The sequence below is a fragment of the Balaenoptera acutorostrata genome, chromosome 6 (genome assembly GCF_949987535.1).
Source record: "Balaenoptera acutorostrata chromosome 6, mBalAcu1.1, whole genome shotgun sequence".
In the NCBI taxonomy this organism is placed as follows: domain Eukaryota; kingdom Metazoa; phylum Chordata; class Mammalia; order Artiodactyla; family Balaenopteridae; genus Balaenoptera; species Balaenoptera acutorostrata.
The window spans coordinates 90,727,475-90,750,291 of NC_080069.1; the positions used below are offsets into that span (position 1 = coordinate 90,727,475).

At 49.5% G+C, this 22,817-nt stretch overlaps 1 protein-coding gene across 1 annotated transcript; it reads right to left on the reverse strand.

The window, feature by feature from the left end:
* Window positions 1-7,264: 7,264 nt before the first annotated feature.
* IGFBPL1 (insulin like growth factor binding protein like 1) lies at window positions 7,265-22,450 on the reverse strand. The gene is made up of 5 exons (XM_007197105.2): window positions 22,003-22,450; window positions 13,151-13,260; window positions 12,400-12,516; window positions 10,626-10,779; window positions 7,265-9,493 (listed from the first exon to the last, which is right to left on the reverse strand). Exons 1-4 carry the CDS (start codon window positions 22,448-22,450, stop codon window positions 10,630-10,632), a joined length of 825 nt encoding a protein of 274 aa, XP_007197167.2. The 3' UTR covers window positions 7,265-9,493; window positions 10,626-10,629.
* Window positions 22,451-22,817: the final 367 nt, after the last annotated feature.

Genomic DNA, 22,817 nt, shown 5'->3' on the forward strand with positions numbered 1-22,817 from the left:
TTAAAAGGGTGAATTTTATGATATGTGAATTAATTTCAGTTAAAAATTAAAATAAACTCACATATTCTGTTTGCAAATCAATTTTGTATCAATATTCTTTTGCTGCTGAACATTTTACAAAGTCTTGGGGATGGAAGGGACCCCGATAGTCAAAAGTCTCCTCCATAATATTTCTAGTTTTGATTTTGTTTTCTCTCACCTGAGTGACAAAGTTCAACTTTAAGACCCACAGAGAAAAGGGCTGGGTCCTGCCTAGAGCCAGTTTATTTCAGCTCTCATTTCAAGGCTTCCGCTGGTATTGTCCCTCCAGCCCTCACCAATACACACCAGCCCTCAAGCCAAGCTCAGCATCAGGGCCATCCTGACATGCTAGGGTTTGGGGAATTTCAAACCTGAGTGTTCAGTTTGTTTGTTGTTAGTCTCACAACTCCATTCCCCAGCTGATGGGAGTGAAACCAAGTCAGCCAGAGCACGATTCAGAAACAGAATGCTGATCCTCTCTCTCCTTCTCTTCCATCTTTCTAGACCATGCTGCTCATGACTCACCATACTTTTAGGTCCACTCAGCCTTGTGAATGCACCCCCCCACCCCGTCATCTCTTTAACACCCCATTATCTCACCTAGGCATTGAAACGATTTTGTTCAGTATCTTACCTTGGAGTTGGCCTGAAACTGCTTCCTGAGGATTCAGGGTCCGTTTGGTCCCTTCATCTCTCCTTCCTAGGATCTCCTTTCTACACCATTTGTCTAAGGCTGGGATGACCCTGACTGCCCCCCAAAGTGCACATTTTACCTATTTTTCTTGGAGGCTATTGGCACTTCCCACCATGGTGAAAGTTTCTCGTGAAGGAGGGAAATGAGTGAGTGGGTCGATGGGTCAGTGGGGCCTCTAATGATTAACATGCAACATCTCAATGTTTTGACAAATTCATTCCTCATTTGCTTCTCAATACTTCTAAACTGGACTTCCCTAGTGGTGCAGTGGTTAAGAATCTCCCTGCCAATGCAGGGGACACGGGTTCAAGCCCTGGTCCGGGAAGATCCCACATGCCGCGGAGCAACAAAGCCCGTGCGCCACAACTACTGAGCCTGCGCTCTAGAGCCCATGAGCCGCAACTACTGAGCCTGCATGCCACAACTACTGAAGCCCGTGTGCCTAGAGCCCACGCTCTGCAACAAGAGAAGCCACCGCAATGAGAAGCCTGCGCACCGCAATGAAGAGTAGCCCCCGCTCGCCACAACTAGAGAAAGCCCGCGCACAGCAACCAAGACCCAACGCAGCCAAAAGTAAAAAATAAGTAAATTTAAAAAAATTTTTTCTAAACCAAAGAGGAGTTTTGTAGAGGGTGTCCCAGTATGGGGTGGGACTGGAAAAGGATAATCTTCTAAGTCCCTCATTTCAGTCCCTAAAATTCTGAGACTGAGGAGTCAAATGGGTCAGATTCCCAATCAGCTCAGCCCCCAAAATCCCTCTGTTCTTATCACCATTGCTCTGAATGCGGGGAAATGTGAGCAGGGAGGCTGAACCGGGCATCATTACTGAGTGTGGACACTGCCTACATGACTTCACTTGGTCATAGACGTTGCAATTCCGGGGCATCCACCCATTCGACAAACTTACACCAAGCACTTAGTTTGTCAGTCTCTATCAGTCTCTATGCCTTACATGCCTTTGAAGTCTCACAATAATCCTATGAAGTAGGCAGTGGGGTTACCCTTTTTTCAGAGGAGGAAAGAGAAGCTGAGAGGTTTTGTATGCAGCTCATTTGGAGTAATTTTCCCATGTGCCTACACTATGGGCCAGGAGGAAGGTGTGATACTGTGATTTATAATGAGACATATATATTCAGTCTTCTTGCATTTCTGGCACAGCTCCTAAAACCCTTGGAATTTCCGAAGTGATGAGAGTGATAAAGGTGTTTTTTGTTATGTTAATGAAGTGACTTTTGGGCCTTGTCAGTCAGAAGTACAGGTAACAACCTGGGGGGATGGGGGGGAGACAGTCTAGTAGGACTGACTCCTAAATGGGATTTGACACTATCTCTGGGTAGATAGTGTCAGAATTGAGTTGAATTCTACTACCTGCTTGTGTCTGAGAATTGCTTGTTGGTATGGGGGACCCCCCTTCTGAGCAACACACACTTTGGAATTGGGTCCAGGAGACAGGGGAGGGGGAGGCAAACTAAGAGCACATATAATCAAACCCCAAAGCCTGGAGAGCCCACAGCAATGCCAAAGAATCCCAAACACCCACCCTCTTTGCTGGAGCCGTCAGGCTGCTGCTCGATCACCCAGATGCCAGGCCACTTAAGAACTTGTTTGGGTTGGCTGTATCCTGGGTGTGAGGCTGCCCTCTGGTGGCCACTTTGTTAATTAATTTGAAGGCTCAGGTGCTGGCTCTAGGCAAGTTGTAGGGAAACAGAATTGAATGAGGCCGTCCCTGTCCTGCAGGGGCTCATGGTCTGGCAGGGGGATAATTACAGACCAAGGTGAAAAGTGCTGTGATAAGTAGAAGTACAGAGACTGTAAGCTCACAGAAAGAAATAATATTAAGCACCCACAATGTTTGTAAGGCACCTACAATAATGTTTGTTATATCATTTAATGCTTCTGATTACCTCAAGGCACTTATTATTTTCATGCTTGATAAATAAACATGGAAGCCCAGCCATGTTCAGCTAGTAAGTGGAGCCAGGACTCAAATTCAGGTGTTCTGACTCTGTCTTCTGCACCCAGCTCAGCCCAAGGGAAAGGCCCAATGGTAGGAGCATGGGATTCTGCAACATGAAAAGGAGATAATCTGGCACAGGGATGCAGGAAGGGTATTCCTGGGAGAGGAAAGGGCATGGAGTCTGTGAGAAAGCACAGAGGGTGCAAGGAATGGTGTGAGGAAGGGAGAGACCTGGGAGGAGGCAGGGACTGGATGGGGAAGGGCCTTTACCCCTGTGAGGAAGGCCGCATGTTGTCCAACCACGAGGGTTTCAAAGCAAAGTGATGGGGTCATATTTTGGTTCCTAAAGCTGGCTCTGCTTCAATGTGCAGGATAGGTTGAGGGGTCAGCTTGGAGTGGGAGCCCACTCGGGACACTGCTGCCTATGCCAGGGATGCTGACCTGAACCAGGTGTGAGGCTGGGTGGGAGATCCTGGGAGCCAAGAGGTGGGCTTTGGGGTGTGGTCCCAGACTGCTTGCAAGAGGAGAGTGAAAGTTAGGGTGACCCTGAATTCCTTGCTGGGATAACAAAGTGGGTGGTGGTGCCCTCACTGGGAAAGGGAGCCTAGCTGGAGGAGCAGGTTTGGGGACAAGGTAGTGAGTTTATTTATTTATTTGTTTGTTTATTCAGCACACTTTATTGAGTGCTGGCTATGTGCTGGGAAATATTGTTGGTGCTGACGATACAGCAGGGAACTAAAGTCCTGCACATCCTCCCCATCAGGGGGAGGCTGACTGTAAGCAAAATAAATGAAATATTTAGTCTGCCAGATGGTTAAGGTTATTAGGGAGAAAGGTCCTGCTGGGAAGGGGAATAGGGAGTATGGGTGGGGTGGGGTAGGAATTGTTATCTTCAATAAGTGATAGACCATCTGAAGAGGTCCATCACTTAACAAAGGTCTCACTGAAGAGATGACAAAGGACTGAAAGAGGTGTGGAAATGGCAGGTGCAAAGGTCTGGAGGCTGAAGCACACCTGAGGTGTCCAGGGAGCACAAGGAGGCCAGAGAGCTGGATGGAGCAAGCAGTGGGGAGAGACAAGGACAGAGAAAAGGCAGGGCTGGGGGAGGGGCAGATGGTGAGAGCTTTGAAGGTCACTGTGCCGACTGGGGCCTTTACTCTGAACGATGAAGGAACCAGAAGGGGAACAGAGCTGTAATGTGATCTGACATGTTTTAAAAGGATCACTGGGTCTGCTGTGTTGACAACAGATTGCAGGGAGGGCGAGGATAGCTTGATCTTGATGATGCTGACATCAAGGGGTGGGTGGAGGATGAGAATTCTGTGAAAGGCACTAAGGAAAAGCAGGAGGAGCAGGAGGAAGACCTGGGAGAGAGGAGTCAAGAAGCCAAGGAAGGTGGGAACGGGAGGGAGCCATGGGTGGAATCAGGTGTTTCCAGGAGATCAAGTAAGAGGAGGCTGAAGCCATGGGGGTCCCTGGAGACCTTGGTAAGGGCAGGTTGTGTGAATGGGTGGGGGCAGAAGCCAGACTGCTGTGTGTTGAGAGCACCACTTAATCCCCCCAAGCCCCAGTGATCTGTACATTAATCCTAGAATTGGAAGACCTTGGAAGGAAAGCTGGAAGGCACATTGTGAGGGCCTTTGAGAGCCCCTAGCCTCCCCATTCACTTAACTAGAGTGGACCGAGTGACCATCCAAGGCCAAGGAACTCAGTGGGGTCAGAGCGTGGCCTGGATTACAGGTCTCTTGCCCCCAACCAAAGGCTCTTCCCACATGTATCAGGGTAACATTAGCTGCCACAACAAATAAACCCCCAAGTTTTCAGGGTTCAACACAACAGTGCTTTATTTCTTGCTTATTAGATAATAATCTAATGCAGGTGTGGTTAATCAGCACTTGTCCTCCATGTGGAGATTCAGAAACACAGGTTCCTTCCATCTTGTGGCTTTACTGTCTACAGTACTTCTTGACCATTTTTATGTTATGTATTCCTTTGAGACGCTAGTGAAAGCTAATTTTTTTCACCAGAAATAAATACACACATGCACATCCACACAAAATCTGGCACACTTTCAAGGGGCTTATAGACCCCATGAAGCCATGTATAGAATTCCTATGAGTCCACAGGCCCAGGTGAAAACCTGCTGCATGGGGCCTTAGAGACCTCATGTCCCATGTTAGATGGGGAAGAAAGTACAGAAAAGGCACAGCTACTTCTTAAGGCCCTGGCATTGGCGTGGAATGCACTGCTTCCATGCCCAGCCGTTGGCAAAAACCATCTGACCCAACTGAGGTGCAGAGGGAAGTGGGAAACGTAGTTATGGGGACACTTCCATGTTGTCCTAAAGTTTCGGAGGACAGCTCGCCTGTCACACACAAGCACCTCTTTGCAGTTGTGCATAATGGTTAGAGTGTGTCTTACAAAGATGCTTTTAAAGCTTAATCCTCTTGTGGGCTGTTCACTCCTATCTTCCAGCCTTACGCATGCTGTTTCTTTCTCCTTCCTTCTTTCCTCTCCAAATTCAGCCCATTGTCTTGGAGCCTTGTTGGGGACCTGCCTCCTCCAGGATGCTTTCTCTGACCATCTCAATCAAGTCATCTCTGGCCCCTTTGAGCTCATAGCACCCACCCTTCCTTTAGTCTTGCCTTGTGGCAGCTCTTGGGTCCGATTTTCTGTCCCACTAGGCTGTGTTTCCCGCAGACCCCCAGCATGTCTGATCTGACTCCCTGTGTCCTTGCCACTCAGCTCACAGCCCTCAGTATCCCCTAGAGAGCGGACGGTGCATGTCCATTCATGCATGGGATCCTCAGGGCAGCAGGACAGGGCAGTGATGCTGACCTCCCTGGACTGATGAGGAAATGAAGGCTCCTAGAGTAGAGGCAAGTGCCCCAGACCCACAGACCATGCAGGGTTCTGGGTCTTTCAACTCCAAATCTAATGCCCAGTCTACCCCAGGGATGACTGCAGCATCTTCAGTAGCAGAGACAGGTCCAGCTCTCTGCACCAGGGCTGCTACTCTGGGGGCTGTGAGCAACAGTAGATCCCTCAGCACCGAGCAGTGCCTGGCGCCCAGTAGGTGCTCTGTAGATGTGTGTGGTGGGTGGATTTACCAATGAAGATGAGAAAAGCTTCTGCTCCCTGCCCCCCATCCCCTAGCACTAATGATTTTTACTCTTCCCCTGACATCCAACCACTCCCTAATATCATGGGGGAGATTTAGGATAACAAAGAAACAGCCATAGTGAAAGGAGACACAGGTGCAGTTAATGCTGAACTCAGAGGCAGTCATGACTGTGAAAAAGTTCACGCTCCAGGAGAGAGGTGTCGGCTTGAGCTGAGCATGGGCAAGTGTATCCAGTTCTGCCCTGGTGATGGGCTCCCCACGCTCTGAATTCATTATTCAGCTGCAGACACCAGGGCACTTTAGTTTCCCTTAATTAATTAAAATATCACATAATAATCATTCTCTGATTTAATGTTCAAGAGGCTCTTGCGAAGGCTGGGGATGAGGAAATTTATTATAGGAGACTGTTCATTGTCAAATGGTTTGCTCGCTCTTATTAATTTTTCCTGCATCATCCATCTCTGGGGGAGGGGAGGGCAATGTTTTTTAAAGATATGGGCTTAATTTCACCCTAAAACTTGAAGAAAAAAATCCATTTTGACTAAAAACCACCCTTTCTTGTTTAAGGTGGAAAGTGGATATCTTTGGGATTGAACACTAGCTTTTGGATTATCTTCCTCAAGCCTAGTTATAACCTAGTTGACAACAGAAGACTGAGATTCAGGCCCACCTCTTATAGCATCAAGTCCAACCTCTTCTGATGGCAGTTAGGGGTGTGGCCAAAAACTACCCTGCTACCTGCCACTAGAGCTCTCAACCACAACTGGTCACTACTCCCCATGCACAAACTACACTGCACTTCTCCACCCCTGCTCCTTTTACGTGCTACTTCCCTAGCCTGGAATCTCCCACATCACTTCAATCCCCAGCTCAGATGGCTCTCCTCTTCCAGGAAGTCTTCCTTGATCTCCCCCTACTCTGATCACAAAGCAGACACCTTGTGGTGTGTGGCGGGATGGCAACCTTGTCCCACTCATCCCCACTCAAGTCTCACCTGAGTGCAGGGCCCAGGTCCCACACACCTTGATATTGCCAGTGTCTGCACCCTCTTGCCTCTGGAGATTGCTGTTCCGTGTGCATGTGGGGTAACAGAGGGCAGATCTAATTAAATAGTAGAATGCTTATACAGTGGGAGACGTCAGTTCAGAGGGAGTTAGAAGGATCAGGCTGGCAGTAGATGATTAGTTAGGGCTGGTTAAAAATTGCAAGCAAGGTGACCAGGTATGACTGTAACCACAGCTCAGGTGTGAGAGGTAAGGACGATTCGGATGACAGTAGCTGATGTGGGCAAGCAAAAAAAGGGCAAGATGCATAAGGGATGACGGAGAAGTATCAGTGGGACCTGGACCCACCTACAGCAGCGTTCCAAGGACAGAGACCACAAAGACTGTCCCTAAAAACATTTATTTTCAGAGTGCAGGGGTCCTGTGACATCATCACATCTATGAAAATAGGGTAGAAAACACAGGCTCTGAGGGCATCATGTTTCCAAATGATAAAAGCCACAGCATACATTCGCTTAGCCTCTGAGAGGTCTTGGGGCTCTCACAGTTGAAAAGTCATTAGGTTGGAACAATCATGCTAACCTACCTTTTTGGTTTTGGTGAAAACTTCAGACAGTGTAACATTATTATTATCTTTTGTACATCATTATGATGCTACACCCAGCCTCCTGCAGTCTTGATGCTCAGCCCTGTCACCCCGGGGCTCCATCTACCCTGCTCTTTGGGTCCACATCCAGCTCTCCAATTTTGACTGGGCAAATTTGAGGTGATTCAACTGATTTTGCTGAATGTGCTTATTAGCAGATGCATGATATTGTTCTACTACCTTCTCTACAGTTCCCTATTCCTCTGACACGGTTTCACTAAGTCTCTTCCCAAGCCATCTCCCAACCACTCAAATCACAGAGGAATTAACTGCAGACTTAGATATGGAAATCGCTGCTGTGGGGTTTGAGGGAGCCGAGTAGGGAGGGGACGTGAGCAGATCCCCTGGAAGGCCCAACCTCCAAGACAAGGACAGCTTCTCTTTTGATCAACTTCAATTTTGACTTTATTCGAAGAAGGGGTTCCAATGTTTTAAAGTTTGAAAACCACCCATCTAGTTTCATTCCCTTCTTATTCAAATGAGGAATCGAGGTCCAGAAAGTGAAGGGGACTTGCTCAGGGTCACCCAGAAAGATAGGGGTGAATTCCCAAATGGACCTCATGTTTCTGGATTCCTGGGCCACCCTCCTGCTATGTTTGTCAGGGTGATGCCACCTCAGCATTTCAGATGTGGAACAGCCAGGCTTAAAGGCAGAAAATGCAATTCCAGAAAGGACTCCAAAATGCAGTGCCCAGTGTGAGCGGCTTGAGAATGTTGCTTTAAAAGTTGAGATGGACCTTAAGGAGAATCCCTGAAACCTGTGGAACTGGCAGCATCTTCCTTTCTATAGTTACAAGATTGTTCTGAGAAGCAGCACCATGGAGTGGAAAGGGTGCCAAAGAGGACCGGGCGCCCTCAGCTCCAGTCCTTCTCAGAGGCTTTCAGGCCTCAGGCATGCCTTTACTCTCGGAGCCTGGTTTTCTTCATCTGTAAAGGGGGAGGGACATTAATGCTCATCCTGCCTGCCGTCCCAGAGATGGGAAGTGACCACAGATAGAACAGTGTTTCTTGAAATTTAACAACTATCCACATGTGAGATCCCAATTCTGATTTTAAAAAATTTTAGTCACCTAGGGGGTCTATTTTTTTAGGCTAGATATTAAATATTCTTTTTTCTTTCTTGATTAAAAGGAAAGAAAGAAAGCTTTATTTCTGGGTAAGGTCAAAACATCTCTAAGTAAAATGTATTCTACTCCACTCTAATTCCACAGCCCAGAGAGAGCAGTTGACCCCATTTTTACAGTTTGATGTCCAAAAGCCAGGTCTCCACTGCCAGCTTGGTTAGAGAATGCTGGGCTTGTTAATAAGTGGACATCTTGGTCCCCAGATGCCCAGCCAAGGGGCCCTGAGTCTGGTTAAGTGCTCCATCTAGGACTAAGTCTCTTTAAAATGGGAATACAGCAGGAATAACAGCTGTCTACACCTTCATATGAAGCAATGGCATTTGTTTTTGAGGGAATATTATTTTTAAAAGAATGCTAAGACTACACTTCCCATATTTTTTCTGTAGGACCATCTTACTCCAGGATGGCAGTGTTTGAAGGGACATGGGTAACATCCAGTCCAAATACCACATTCACAGCTGAAGAGACCAAGGCCCAGAGAGGGAGGGACCTACCCAGGTCACACAGCAAAGTTGGAGAGGTCAGGCAGAGGACAGCAGGACCCTCCCCCCTCTTCCTACAACACATACTAAATCACTAATCAGCCCTAGACAAATGAGGTAAAGAGTCACAGCTGACACACGCCTCGGTCCAGCCCTTTAGAATTACAAATATACCTAACGTGACCTTCCCTCGGAGGGAGAAGTTAAAAAAAGAATTCTCACAGAGCTATTCATTTCAGAAGTATAAAAAGGCTACATGCAGTCTGTCTTCCCAATGTTTGCCCTGCTAAAAACTACATCTGTATACGAATCTAGTTTGCATCTAATTTTTAAAAACATACAAAAGTGGTTATCTACAAACACAGTTCTTCCAATTCTTCACAAAGCAAAAAAGATCCATGACGACTTTTCCATCGTCCTGTAATCAATGTTTCTAAGACGCTAGAAGAAAAGAGGGAAAAGAATTAGAGAAAAAAAGCCTGCTCCGTCATAGTCAACTATGTGTTAGATGGAAGGTGGAGGAAATGCCCCTAACTTTAAATCTCTCCCCAACCAGGAGTGGTGCCGGTGGGGAGCAGAGGTGCCTGTGGGGATCTAAGAAATACATGTAAGACCAATGGATGGGCATTTCAGGGAGGCAGATTCCAGCTTAATATGTGGAAGAGCTTTCAACTATTAGAAAAATCCACAGATGGTTGTTTGGTGGTAGTGAGCTCTGTGTCCCTGGAGGTATGCAAGCAGTAGCCGGCCAATTCTGCATGTTGTAGCCGGAACTCAAGGACTGGGCCGTGGCAATGGTATTAAAATTCCATGGTTCTTTGTGACCCCTTTTAAAACTCATTTATAATAGACTATATTCATACCCTGGTATCATTTCTGTTTTTAAAATATATGTACTTATAAATTATACATATATTTAAAACATGAAACATACATACACACATATGTACATACAGAAGTATACATACAAGTGTACAGGACAAAAAGTCTCGATACTTGACTTTTTGATACATATATATAACTATACACATATATAAAAAACTAAAAGTTAAGTATCAGGAGGGCAACTTTAAGAGCCATCTCCTCACTGAATTCCTATTTGACGATTTTACACCTTACATTTTCCTCCCTGTTTCTAGAAGCTCTAACTACTTGCAGAGCTACAGACAAGGAAGAACCTAGGAATAGACCTATGAAGCTCAGACTGTCTTCTTTGCGGGCGTGTTTTCACCCGAGTGCTGTCATAGTGACCATGTCTGCTCTCTTAGCACCCTCACTGGGCGGACTTGGAGAAGTAGAAAAAAATAGGTGGTCTTTCTCACCTGACGGACACCCATAACACTCACAGCTCTTGACTTTGCATGCTAGTGGGAAGCCCAGTGTGATACGTGTGTAGAACATACCACAGAGTCTACCTGCCAATTGTAATATGTTCCTACTCTTGGTTTGCATTTCTCTGGTTTCCTTGATTCATGTATTTTTCTTCTTATTTATTATGCATCTTATGACTCATCTCAATCTCCCGTGACACAGGTGTACAAATACTGCAGATGACTTGGAACATGCACATTACCCCCTCACATGTGGTCATCTGGACCCGGGAAGCGGGCGGCTCTGTACTGGCTCCGATCCACTACGGTGACTGTGCTGTGCGCCTGGGCCTCCCCTACCGCGTTGGCTGAATGGCACTGGTACACCCCCTCGTCTTCCTTCCTCAGAGGGTTGATCTAGAAGTTAAACAGGCAAGTTTGTACAGTCATAAATGGCACAGCAAAATCACTTATTTAGTTCTTAATGAGTCTGAACACTTACTCCTTTTCAAAGTGAGAGAGCTCACCCTCTATTTCTCTTCTTGCCTTGGCTGCCGAGAAAGAGTTAAACTTCCTTCTCAGTACCTTCTGTATCCTGGCTCTCATTTTAATGTCTCCTCTGCATTTCTGCCTTTTACTGTGAGCTACCTGGTCCTTTTATTGAAGGTGATAGGTATAGATTCCAAGGAAAATACTGCAAACTAAAAGAACAAATCTCTACTGACCACGGAATAGCCCACAAATGCTCCCAACGGAGGCAGCCTTTACAAAATAACACCAGAGACAATCTTCCCCCGCCTCTCCTTGTAATAAAAGGGGGGGAATACACTTTATGTGAAAAAGCCATGGACCCAACTGCATTCTGAGTCTCTGAGCTGGGTGGAGAAGTTGCCCAAGCTGGCCGAGATGGGGGTGGAATGAGGAGGACACCCTCAAGAGCCCGTCTCACGCCCCTGCAGAGGAGATCCACAGCAGCTCCCTCCTCTCTTGCTTTCTCTCGTCATAACAGCTTCTCTCAAGTGTGAGTCACTACCGACTGGAGAGGGTTTGTGCACCCCATCTCGTTTGGATCCCATGGTGGCTGAAGGCGGAGCACCGTTATCCTCACATTACAGGAGACTCACAGGTAAGTCACAGACTGTTAGGGTCACTAGACATGGTCCAGTCCAAGGCCCTCTTTTTATGGTTGTGGACGCTGAAGCTCTGAGAGGTAGGGTAACTAGCCCCACGCGGGCCCCCATCTCGTCACTCCATCGCCCTTTCAAACACAGGGCATTCCCCCTCCTCAGCCAAACTGCTGCATGTGGCATGGAAGAGCCCTGGAGGAGGATGCGAATGTGCCATCTTCCCTCTTTATCAGCCATGTGGTCTCAGGCAAGTGTATTGGCTTCCTATGGCTGCTGTTGCAAATGACCACACGTTTAATGGCTTAAGACAACACAAATTTATTATCTACAGTTTTGAGGTCAGAAGTCTGAATGGGTCTCAGTGGGCTAACCCAAGGTATCAGCAGGGTTGCCTTCTTTCTAGAAGCCCTAAGAGAAGCATTCTAGAGGCTGCCTGCAGTCCTTGGCCTATGGCCCCCTCTTGCATCTTCAAAGCCAGCAACAGTTGTTTATGTCTTCTGACACTGCCATCTCTCTGGCTGTCTCTCCTGCCTCCCTCTTCCACGTTTAAAGGACTCTTGTGATTATATCGGGTCCACCCAGATAACCCAGGATAACTTTATTAAAGTCAGCTGATTAACAACTTTAATTCCATCCTTATTCCCCTCTTGCCACACAACATACCATATCCACCAGTTACAGGGATTAGCACATAGACATCTTTCCGGGGCCATAATTCTGCCTACCTCTGAAGATCACTTCTGCTCTCAGGGGTTATACTACTTGCCCTGCTTTCCTCTCAGTTACTGTAGGGTCCAAGGAGAAATGGATCAGAATATTTGAAAGGTGTAACATGTTATAGAAATATAAAAGGTGCTTTATAAGGGCCAGTCAATAATAGCCAATAATCCTAAACAAATGAGATACTCACCAAAACCCAGGCTGTGGCTGCGTGGTCAGAAGGGCCCCCTTGCACGTGGACAGCTATATTGACGTGGTCCCCAGGCAGGTCCTTCAGCACCTGGGTGCCCTCAGGAGACCGTGTGACCTACAGAGGACAGAAAAACCAGGAGTGATTTAGAAACAGCATTTCTGGATAAGGACCACCCCACAGACACCCTCGTTGTCTTCACTCTCCTGCTGACTTGAAGGCTGAGACCCTAGTATCTCTTATTCCTATTAAATGCCAGTTTCTTCCTACTGAATGTATGTACAGACAGTGCCCCCTGCTGGACAGCGAAGATGTAGACACCACCACTATCAGAATTTCATTGCCTTTCTCAGGGCTGTTGAGATAAGGGGACAACATATGCCAGTCTCTCAAAAACTGAGCTGCAGAAAGATCTAGTTTTGGAATAGGATTGGGTCATTTGCCACCAGCCAAGTCTTTCTAAAACCCAGATCCAGTGAAGGAAGCTCTAACTTCATCCCAGCTGACCTAGGCTAGATAAACAGCAGAACTTCCTGGACAGCTAAGTGGCAGAGGGAGCAAATGGCAACACCCCTTCTCTGGGGAGAGGTTTGGGGTAAAAGTTTTGAGGCATAAATCTGGAGGCAGAGGAGTGGAACATAAGTTTTTTTTTAATCCTCCAATTCACATATAAACACACAAAACACCCTTAAAAAACATTTATACCCCGCCCCCCAAACACACACACAGAGAAGTTCTTGGATATAAATACCTTCCTCCATGTGACAACTGGGGCAGGCACAGCTCTCACCTCACAGGACAGGGACGCCTGTGCCCCGGTGACGTTGTGAACACTCTGGGGTGGAGTGATGACCACAGGAGCTGGGAGAAGAAGACAAGGGAAGACAACCTTGACCCTGATCAAGCCCCCCACATCTAAGATACCCTGCCTGCAGAGAGCATGTTGGGGCAGATGAGAGCTCCCCACAGAAAGGACACACTCATAGGCAAGGAATCATAGAAGAGAGTTTTCTTAGACCTGGAAGGATGCCTACTTGTTTCCTCCTACATTGCCTTTGTTCTACCAACAGGAAAACAGGGATCCAGAGAGGAAGGCAACTTCTCAAAGTCGCCCAGCACGTCTGTCTGTGGTCTCATCACACTCCCTCCCAGGATCCCTTCCAGGACCCCAGCTGCCATCTGCTTACAGCTCAACTACACGACAGTGCGCCAGGCTCCGGGAGGGGCTGGTGTCACTTCACCCACGGCAGAGTCTTCTACCAGATGGGCTTTTCTCCTTCCGCATGGAGGGCATTTCAAAGAATAACGCCACGCAGAACAGCTGCCCTCACCCCCTGCTGAGACCCCCTGCGGTTCAAGCTGCTCATTTGCATATCACAGGCTCCACACACCTTCCCATCCCCATCCCCGAGGGCAAGACTGCAGGCATGGACACTGAGCCTCGCTGCATGGAGAAAGGTAAATCAGGGAATCCGGCAATGTGGTGCTAGGCTGCCAGGGCGGGTGTGGGCTCGCTGGGTGGGACAGGAGAGCATGTGGCGTTTGAGTTAGACATTCTCAGCTGATACCCCACACTCTGCCCTTCTCCCTGTGCCTGGCACCTGCTCTACTCACACTGGAACTAAAAGAATCAAGTCCAACTGCCTCAGCTTTCAGGCCTTCCATCCAGCCCTCAGCGTACCTGCCTGCCCTGCCCTGCCCTGCCTTCCCTCTACGTGGAGTGCACCCCCAGCTCCCCATCCTGAGGGCCTGGGGGTGTGTCCTAGTCCAGGACCAGGGGGTCTGCCCCCTTTGACTTGCTGAAACCCCCCCTGCCTTGCAGTGCAGGTGCTTCATCTCGTCTCACAGACCCACCCTCGCAGCTGGCCACGTGGGGTCTTGGGCAGGGCGCAATGTGGAGGCTTGGTGGGGAGTATGCTCTCGGCTCAGGTTTGCTGTCTGTAAATGGAGATAATACCCCTGCTTCACAGGGCTGTTGAGCTGATCTTACCACGTGATGAGTGTGAAACTTGAGAGTTTGAGTTAACACAATATGCAAGTGGGGGGCAGGGTAGGCCTGTTAAACAGATGACTCCACGAAGAAACACATGACAAATAAAAGAGCAAACACATTCACCCTTGGGCCATCAAAATGCAGAGTTCACGACTCTTGGGGCTTCACCTGGGGACTCATGGACATCCCTGCAGCCCTCCACAGGCCAGCCTTGGAGAGGGAAAGGGCCCTCGCCCACCTAGGTGGGGCTGCAATGAAAAAGGAGAACAAAGGGAGAGAGACAGAAGGCTGGAGCAAGAGCATGGAGGGAAGGAGTGAAGGGGCGCAGAAATGAGACTGGCCTGGCCCCTCCAGACAGACTGGGAAGCAGACCCTGTCAAACTGGTGCCAAAAAAATCTCTGGGAAAGTGTCTTAGAGCTATGGAGTCTCAAACTGGAGGGGCCCAACTCCCCAAGAGCATGTGCCTGACTGTCTGTGATGGGCTCATCTAGCCTTCGCTTGCATGCCCCCAGTGATGGAGAGCTCACTACCTATGAAGCCAGGTCCTTCCATCCTTGGCTCTGCTGGTAAGAAAGCTTGTTCTCACCTGGAGCTAAAACCCACCTCCTGTAACTCCCACCTCTTTATCCCAGGGCTGCCCTCAGGAGCCCCACAGCACCCTGGGTGCCTCAAATGGCTTCCAGTGAGTTGAATACAGACCCTGCCCTCCTCACCCCCAGGCTGCTTTCTTCCCCCTCAGCCTGATCCGCTCACTCCTTCAGCTGTGACCAATTGAACGCCCTCCAAGCACCACACCGCTACCCACAGCCCTGAGTGTAGCCAGTCCCCTGAATGAACCAAGGTTCTAGGCTTCTAACATTGCCCAACGTTACCCAGCCACCTGCCAACCGCTACAAAGAACCACAGCACCGCTGCTCTCTGGCGGAGCCCCATCTGCAATGGACAACAAAGAAAGTCTAATTTATTCACATCCTCCTGCCAACATTACGTCCTTTGGAGCCCAAACCAGTCGTCAAATGGCTCGCTGTGGGAACAATCAGAACTGCATCTTATTCCAAAGCCCTCAATAGATTCCAAAGGGACACTCAATCAACATGTTTTACTTTCTTTCATGTAGAGTCATAAATTTTAAATGAGATTTCATCAATCCCTTTCAGGCCTAAATGAATAAGCCAGTAAATCACATTTCATCTTTCTCTCTCTTTGCATTTCCCTCTTTTTCCATAACTACAATTAAGAAAGACCATCTTGGAAATACTGCATTTGCCACTAATTTCAAGGCAGAAAATAGCACTTCTTTTCCAAAAGAGCCCCCTGCTTTTGGTGATAAAGTGATGTTCAAATTTTGATTTCTTTTTAAATGTACATACAGTACATTCATTCCTTCTAGTATACAGTTCTAAGTTTTGACAAATGCATACACTGTGTAACCACCACCATACCCAAGATATAGCATTGTTCAGTTATCTTGAAAAATGTCCTCATGTTTTAATTTTAACATATCTGATTTTAAATTTAAAATATTTTTATCCATAATAGCTCTTCACAATCAGTCATCATTATCATGATAGTATTAATGGTAATAATACCACCCTTCTGCTTACAGGCTTAAGCCATTCGATCCTTCCAGCAATCTCCCCAGCTGCCAGCTGGGGGAGCCAGCCAGGGTTACCCAGTCTTAAACAGCAGGGTGAGGCTGTGAGCCCGTGAGCCCAGCGGTCTAGCTCTGAGCTCTGTCCCACACCATCCTGCCTTCTCCTGAAATGACACTTCCATGTCTGCTACTCCTTTCATCCTCACACCAGCCCTGTGAAGTAGGTGCTTTTAGCCCCACTTTACAGATGAGAAATCCAAGGCTCAGAAAGGTGAAGCACCTGGAGGAGTGACGATGCAAACCCAGGCACGCTGATTCCATTAATTCCACGTGGATTTTTAAAGTGAAACATTTGTTAGCCATATGGACTCCATTCCAGAATAAGAAAGAGTTCCTTAGGGATTGTGTGGGGAGCCCCCAAGATAAGTCCCAGGATCAATGATTTGCTACAAGGACTCACAGGACTCGGCACAGTTTACTCACAGCTGGGATTTATTTATTTATTTATTTATTTGTTTACAACAAACAGAGACAAAGCAACTCAGCAGAGGGAAAAGAGGCTCATGGGGCAAAGACCCGGGAAACCAGGAGCACACTTTCAGGAGCCTCTCCCAGTGGAGTCGCACAGGATGTGCCTAATTCCCCAGCAACGACCTGTGACAACACATGTGGCATGCCCTCTACTAGGGAAGCTCACTAGACATTCAGTGCCCAGGGTTTTTATTAGGGTCCGGTCCCTCAGGCAGCCTCTGCCTCCTATGTACCAAAATTCCAGACTCGCAGAAGGAAAGCAGGTGTGCAGCATAAACCATGCTGTTTGTACAGTGAGCTCCTCTTATCAGTTTTGGAAACGGTGGGAAGCCTCCCCACATCCAAATTCTCGGACACCAGCCAAGGGTCAACCTCGCCAGCAGGGCTTTCTAAGGATAACAGTCTCAGGCCTGCTATGTTTACTCTTTTCTGCACAGAAATGAAACTCTCCATAATCACCCCAGGGAACAGCTCTTGTGAAGATACCATTAAATGGGCAATGTGTCCTTAACCCTGGCAGGACATTCCCAGTCTTACTGTCCCCAAGGGCTCATTTGAGTGTGGCGCTAGGGTCCTCCACATATGACTACCACAGGCAGGTTCAATCCTGTCTCTGCCACACTCCAGTTTCTTCTTTAAAATGGGCACAGGAGTCCATTCTCTCCGCTGTGCCCTCCACATAGGCTGTTGTGAGGACAGTCACAAGACCTCTTGCCAAGTGTAAATGGCTTCCACGGAGGGACCTGAGGACCCCGCAGGTTGTGCTACCCCAAAGTGTAGTATCCTCAAAGATGCCTTGCCGGCTCAAGACCCTCTATTGGCCTCTGGTGAGTGGGCCTATCGGTGGGCCCTGCCTGAAGGCTCCAGAGGCCGTGGCCCATAGCCCTCACTCTGGCGAGCCCGGGGCACAGCCTCTCACCTTACTGCTGCCCGAGCTGCCACACTCCTGGAAGAGCCAGGGCTCTCCTTTCTAACTGCCTTTGGCAAGAGTCATGTGGCTTTCAGGAGGGAGGATGGTGTCTGGTCAGCCGGGTCTGTGAATGTGCCAGCTTCGTCTCCCTAGTTCTTCCTTGCTAAACACTTGTTTCCTTCTGCTTATGTCAGCAACAGCCCTGGAAATGCTAGGATGGCACAAACCCACCCATCAGGTAACAGAATAGTCACCCAGGTGGGCACTGGGGGTGGGCAAAATAGTACCAAGGGAAACTCAAATGCCCGGGGGCCTGGTCGCTAACCATTGGGCAAGTTGCTAACAATTTCCTCCTTATCTGTAAATGAGGATAATGACTGTGGCCCTACATCCTCCACGGTGAAGGGAGAGAATGAATGTGACTGTGTTATTAACCGTGTGGATCTATACAAATGAAAGGGATCGATATTGCTAAGTGTGTGGGGATCTGTCCCCCAACCCCGTCAACTGAGTGTCTTTGATGGCTGGAATGAAAGATCTTCCTTAATGCCTCTGAGATTTCTTTAAAGTTAATGGCGCTCGGGAAGGAAAGAATATCAAAAGTCATCCCCCAGGAACCCATCTGCTCATATGAAAAAAGCACACAGCCAAAGACTTTAATAATCAACACAATGAACAGCCCTGATAATTTATGCTAATAGTCATGTTAGGATGTGGAACCAGAAACAGCTTAATCCGGCTCCCTGCAGCCTATGCCTCAAGCCCCCTCCCTCGGCATGAAAGGCTTTTGAGCACGAGGCCCCCCCTTCTTTGTCCCTCGCACAAAGTGGTATTCGCTGCCTCTCCTGGTTACCTGGTAACACATGCCTTGCACAGACTGACGTTTCTAAGTGCAGCTGGAATTTCAACCGAGGCGAATTTTCTAAGATTTCGGATCTCGAGAGCTCACTGAAGCTTCAGGGGCTCAGTGCCCTCATGGGCACTGGCACGGGACCCCGTTCCTATTTAATGCAGCATTCAAAACATGACCTCAGCTTGCTTTCTGCAGGATCCCGACCTCCTCCCAATGCTAGCAAACAGTCAGGGTGCATACATGGAACAAAGCAGCCTTTTATTTTATTTTACTTATTTTTGGCCTCGCTGCGTGGCATGCGGGATCTTAGTTCCCCGACCAGGGATCGAACCCATGCCCCCCTTCAGTGGAAGCGTGGCGTCCTAACCACTGGACCACCAGGGAATTCCCCCAAAGCAGCCTTTTAAAGTAATGATAACAATAACAATTACAGTATTGTTACTGATAATAACAGTAACGACAACGCCATGCCACCTTACTGTTGAGAAATGGAACTAGTAACTCAGTACAGAATGAAGCGTCACCCTGCAGCATGGCACTCAAGGTCTTCAATAAGCCTGCCCCAGACTACTTCTGGGTATCATCTCCTCTGCCAGCTATCCCACTGGGTACTGCCCACGGGTCCACTGTTCACACTCGCCCCAGGATCTCCTACCTCCTTGTATTCGTTCATGCTGTGCCTCCCCATCCCCCCTTCTCAACCCAGGAATTTTCTACCCATCCTTCAAGGCTCCTCTCAGATGCCTCCCCTTCTGTGAAGCTATACCTGTTCCTCTCAGGAGCCATCACCTGGTGCTAAACAGAGGAACCAGCAACAAGCCTTGGGGGAAAAAAGGAAGGTGGATTCAGACTGAGAAACCCTGAAGGTTCAAGGGTAGCCAATTTGCAGCACCTTCCTAATCAGGTTGCCAGAGGGCTAGAGGTGCATGGCCCCATCTGAAAACAGCCAGGAAAACTCAGGCTGGAGCCCCACCTCAGCTGGTAACTAGCCATGTGGCTCCAGGGAATTCTCTTCTGCCTGCCTCAGTTTGCCCTTCTATTAAATGGGAGTGAGACCTGGCCAGGGTAGTTGTAAAAATCAAGGAAGAAGATGGAATGCAAAAGCGATTTCTAACAGCAATGAATTATTCTTATGTGCGAACATAGTGGGTCTTCAATACATGTGTGTTGATCAAAGGATTACTCTCATTATTAGCATTTTGGGGCGTTTCAGAGAGTAGGAGGAAAGGTCAGAATTTAAGCCTGAAAACTGTTTCCAAATGCCCCTCAGAGGCATGGGTAAGAACACTTCCCACACTGCTGGAACCTAATATTTACGGAGGCCGCATTCCGTTAAACTCAGGTGCTTGCTTATTGAAGGCACAGGTGAGGACCGAGGAGGGGTGATTTTATTACCAATATTGAAGCAGAACAGCTGCTGCTCTGACTCAGTCTGTTTCCCTTCAAGCGAGGTCCCCAGGGGCATTGTTAAAAAGTGCTCCTGCCAAGTCGTCTGGATAAAGGATGGCTTGAGGGCAGCACAGAATGAGGTGCCGCCTTCCCTGGTTGGAAAAGATCCCCCGTACACACCTTCATGCTTCACCAGGACACAAGGGCAGGGGGGCCACACAAACATTTCAGGACAAAACGAGATGGGAAAACAGTGCCGGGGTCTGGATAGTGGCTGATGACACAATCGCTGGTAGGGAAGGAGAGCTAAATTCTGGGGAGGCCCGACGCCTGTCACTAATGGGATCATTAAGAGCAGCTTCTGAATTGCCTCTGTTTGGCCCCGTGCACATCTTTACTCCCAGGGCCTGTGCCTGGGGTGGGCTCAGAGCCCACAGATCAGAGTGGAGGGGCTGTCACATTTACTTGTCATTTGGTAATTTTCAATGAATTAGGGGTATGGGGCTTCCATCTGCCATCTGGCTGCACTCTGGTAACCATGGCAACCGCCACCTGCCTGACTTAACACTATCAAGTCCTGTCCTGAAACAGTACTGAATAGGGTGCCGGGGACCCGGAAGCTAGCCAGGCTTTACAGATCACCCTGGATGAGTCCCCTGCCCCATGGGTCTCAGTTTCCTCTGCCTAACATCAGATTTGGTCTAAATGCCTTCAAGGCAGCTGTCTCTTAGGAACAGAATACCAGCCCAGGGAGGAATCATCTGAGACCATCAGCACCGGTTAGAGTCTGGGGACCTGGTCAGCACTTCTCATGTCTCCTGCATGTGAAGTGAAAGTGTTACCTGTCTGGAAACAAAGAGACCTGCCTGTGAATTAACTGCTGAGGAAAGCAGATTGTAGAAGCGGGTGACAGGAATGAGAAGAAAGGAGACAGGACTGTTTAAATGCCACAGGGCAGAAACAAAGGTTTGAAGTGGAGGAACCTCTACAGTGGCTCCACAGGGGCTGACACAGCCCCTGGAAGGAAGCAGCCCAAGGCTGCAGCCAGGGAAACGCCAGCCAGCTCTCTCCTCCACTGGGAGCCCCAACCAGGAACAGCCAGCGGTGACTTTCCTGTGCTTTGGGGGCTGCCTCAGACCCCCCAGTGGGCAGCACATTATTTCCAAGTTTCCAGGGACAGGGGCCTTCTTGCCTCATTTCCAACAACCCGTTGGGTCTCCTGGGCTTGAGGGCATCTAACTGGGATGCTTGCGGGGAAATAATACTAGAAATTTCCCAAGGCTGGAAAAGGCCGTCCCCCGCCCCCAAGGCTTCCTTGTTGGAGCTGAAGTCATTACACTGACTGAAACATTTAGGTCTGGACTTGGTCTCCAGTCCCAGGCCAGAACCCCAAGCTGGGGCTCCTTGGGACTCTCCTGCCACAAGCTCACCTAAACTTGCCACTGGCCCCTCTAGGCAGCCTAGACAAGGGGCTTTTCTCCAAAACCTAATGGGCCAGCAGGGTGCTTTGCTGGGCATCCCTATACTGATATTTTGGTTTATTTCTGTTTGATTTTTAAAAAATTACATATAGAGGGTGAGCAAAGATGGCACCCATAGATGGTTTTATTGTGATGTGAATGAAGCTTATGTTTCTAGGTCCCAAGCAATTAATCATCTTCTATTACTTAAAGTGGGACCCTCCAAATTATATAAGCCTTAGCCTCACAAAACCTGGGTCTGCCCCTGATGGCACCATAATCTTTTCAGAGCTTGGGTCTCCCAAGGTCTTACCTGTCCTGGGTGGGAGCTTCCTCAAGACTCCCAGCAGGGCCCCACCCTACACTCACTGAGTCCTGGTGCTCTGATCCCCTGACTCCTGAGTCCCAGTCTGGAGCTCTAGCTCCCCCTCTTCCAGCATCTCCATCTGCCCTCCCTCTTCATTCAAACAACCTACCTCCCGCCACGTAAGGCCGGACCCCAGGGATTTGGACCCAGTGGGAACACCTTGCTCCCCAAACTCCCAGTCTCCTGGAGGCAAACATGCCAGGCCTGGAAATAACTGTATCAGCAATTACTTAAGTACCAAAAGGGACAGCAGGCTCATCAAAATTACGACCAGCTCGGTGGCTGGTGTCTTCATGGGTTTGGTAAGGAAGGGTACAGGATGTGGATTCTTGCCGCGGTCTCCTTAAGTAACTGGCCAGGTAAGGAAAAACTGACCTCAGAGGGAAAACTGAGGCCCGTGCAGTGCTGTCCATCGCGGTGCACGGGGTGATCCTTCACCCCACAGAGGGTCGGGGTCCCTCTTTCTTTACCCGCCCCATTAGTGCAGGGCAGAAGCCGGACTCACCAAATTCGCAGGGTCCGTCCCGCGCCTTGTGTAGGTGGCCGTGGTGCGCGCGGGGCACCTGCCGGGCGCGCAGGCGCAGCGCGCAAACGCTGGGGTACGAGCGGCCGTCGGAGCCGCAGACGGCGCCGCGCTGCGCGCACACGCAGAGCCCAGTGCCCTCGGGCCCGGCCCCCGCGGCGCGGCTCGCGCACACCAGCCCGGGGCCGCAGCGCGCGCCGGCCCACCCCCCGCAGCTCGCGCCCTCGGCGCCGAGGCAGCGCGCGCAACAGCCGCACTCGTCGCGCGCCGCGATGCTGGGCGCGGGGCAGCGCGCGGGCTCGGGACAGCGCTCCGGCCGGCACGGATAGCACTCGGGGCTCTGGCCGCCCGCGCCGCGGAGCCCGAGGCCCGGTGCCGGCTGCGGCTGCAGCAGAAGGAGCAGCAGGAAGAGCACGGGTGAGCGTGGCATGGTCCGCTCTGGGACGGCGGTGGCGCCTCTGCCTCGAGCTCCGCTCAGCGAGCGCGGCGCCTCCACCCCGCCCGCCTCGCGGCCGCTGATTGGCCGGGCCTGCACCGCGGGGCTCCCGCACTCGGCTGCTCGGCCCCGGACTAGCGCGGCCGGGTAGGCTCCTGGCCCGGCCCGGGTTCCGAACTGGAGGGGTGTTCTGAGACCCGCTCTCCGGCAACCAGTGGGCTCTTGGAGACCCACTCGGGGCGGGAACTTGCCCGAGGTCGCTCTGGTAGAGCAACGATTGGATGTACGGTCTCCGGATCCGAGGCTAGCTCCAAGTACTATTCCACTTAATCCAGAAGGATGCGCTCTTTTATTTTATTTT

Coding starts and splice junctions, on each gene's coding strand:
- IGFBPL1 (XM_007197105.2), bottom strand. CDS start 22,450: ATGCCACGCTCACCCGTGCTCTTCCTGCTGCTCCTTCTGCTGCAGCCG. Junction 13,261..22,002: donor GGACGGACCCTGCGAATTTG/GTGAGTCCGGCT, acceptor TTCTTCTCCCAG/CTCCTGTGGTCATCACTCCA. Junction 12,517..13,150: donor CAGTTGTCACATGGAGGAAG/GTATTTATATCC, acceptor TGTCCTCTGTAG/GTCACACGGTCTCCTGAGGG.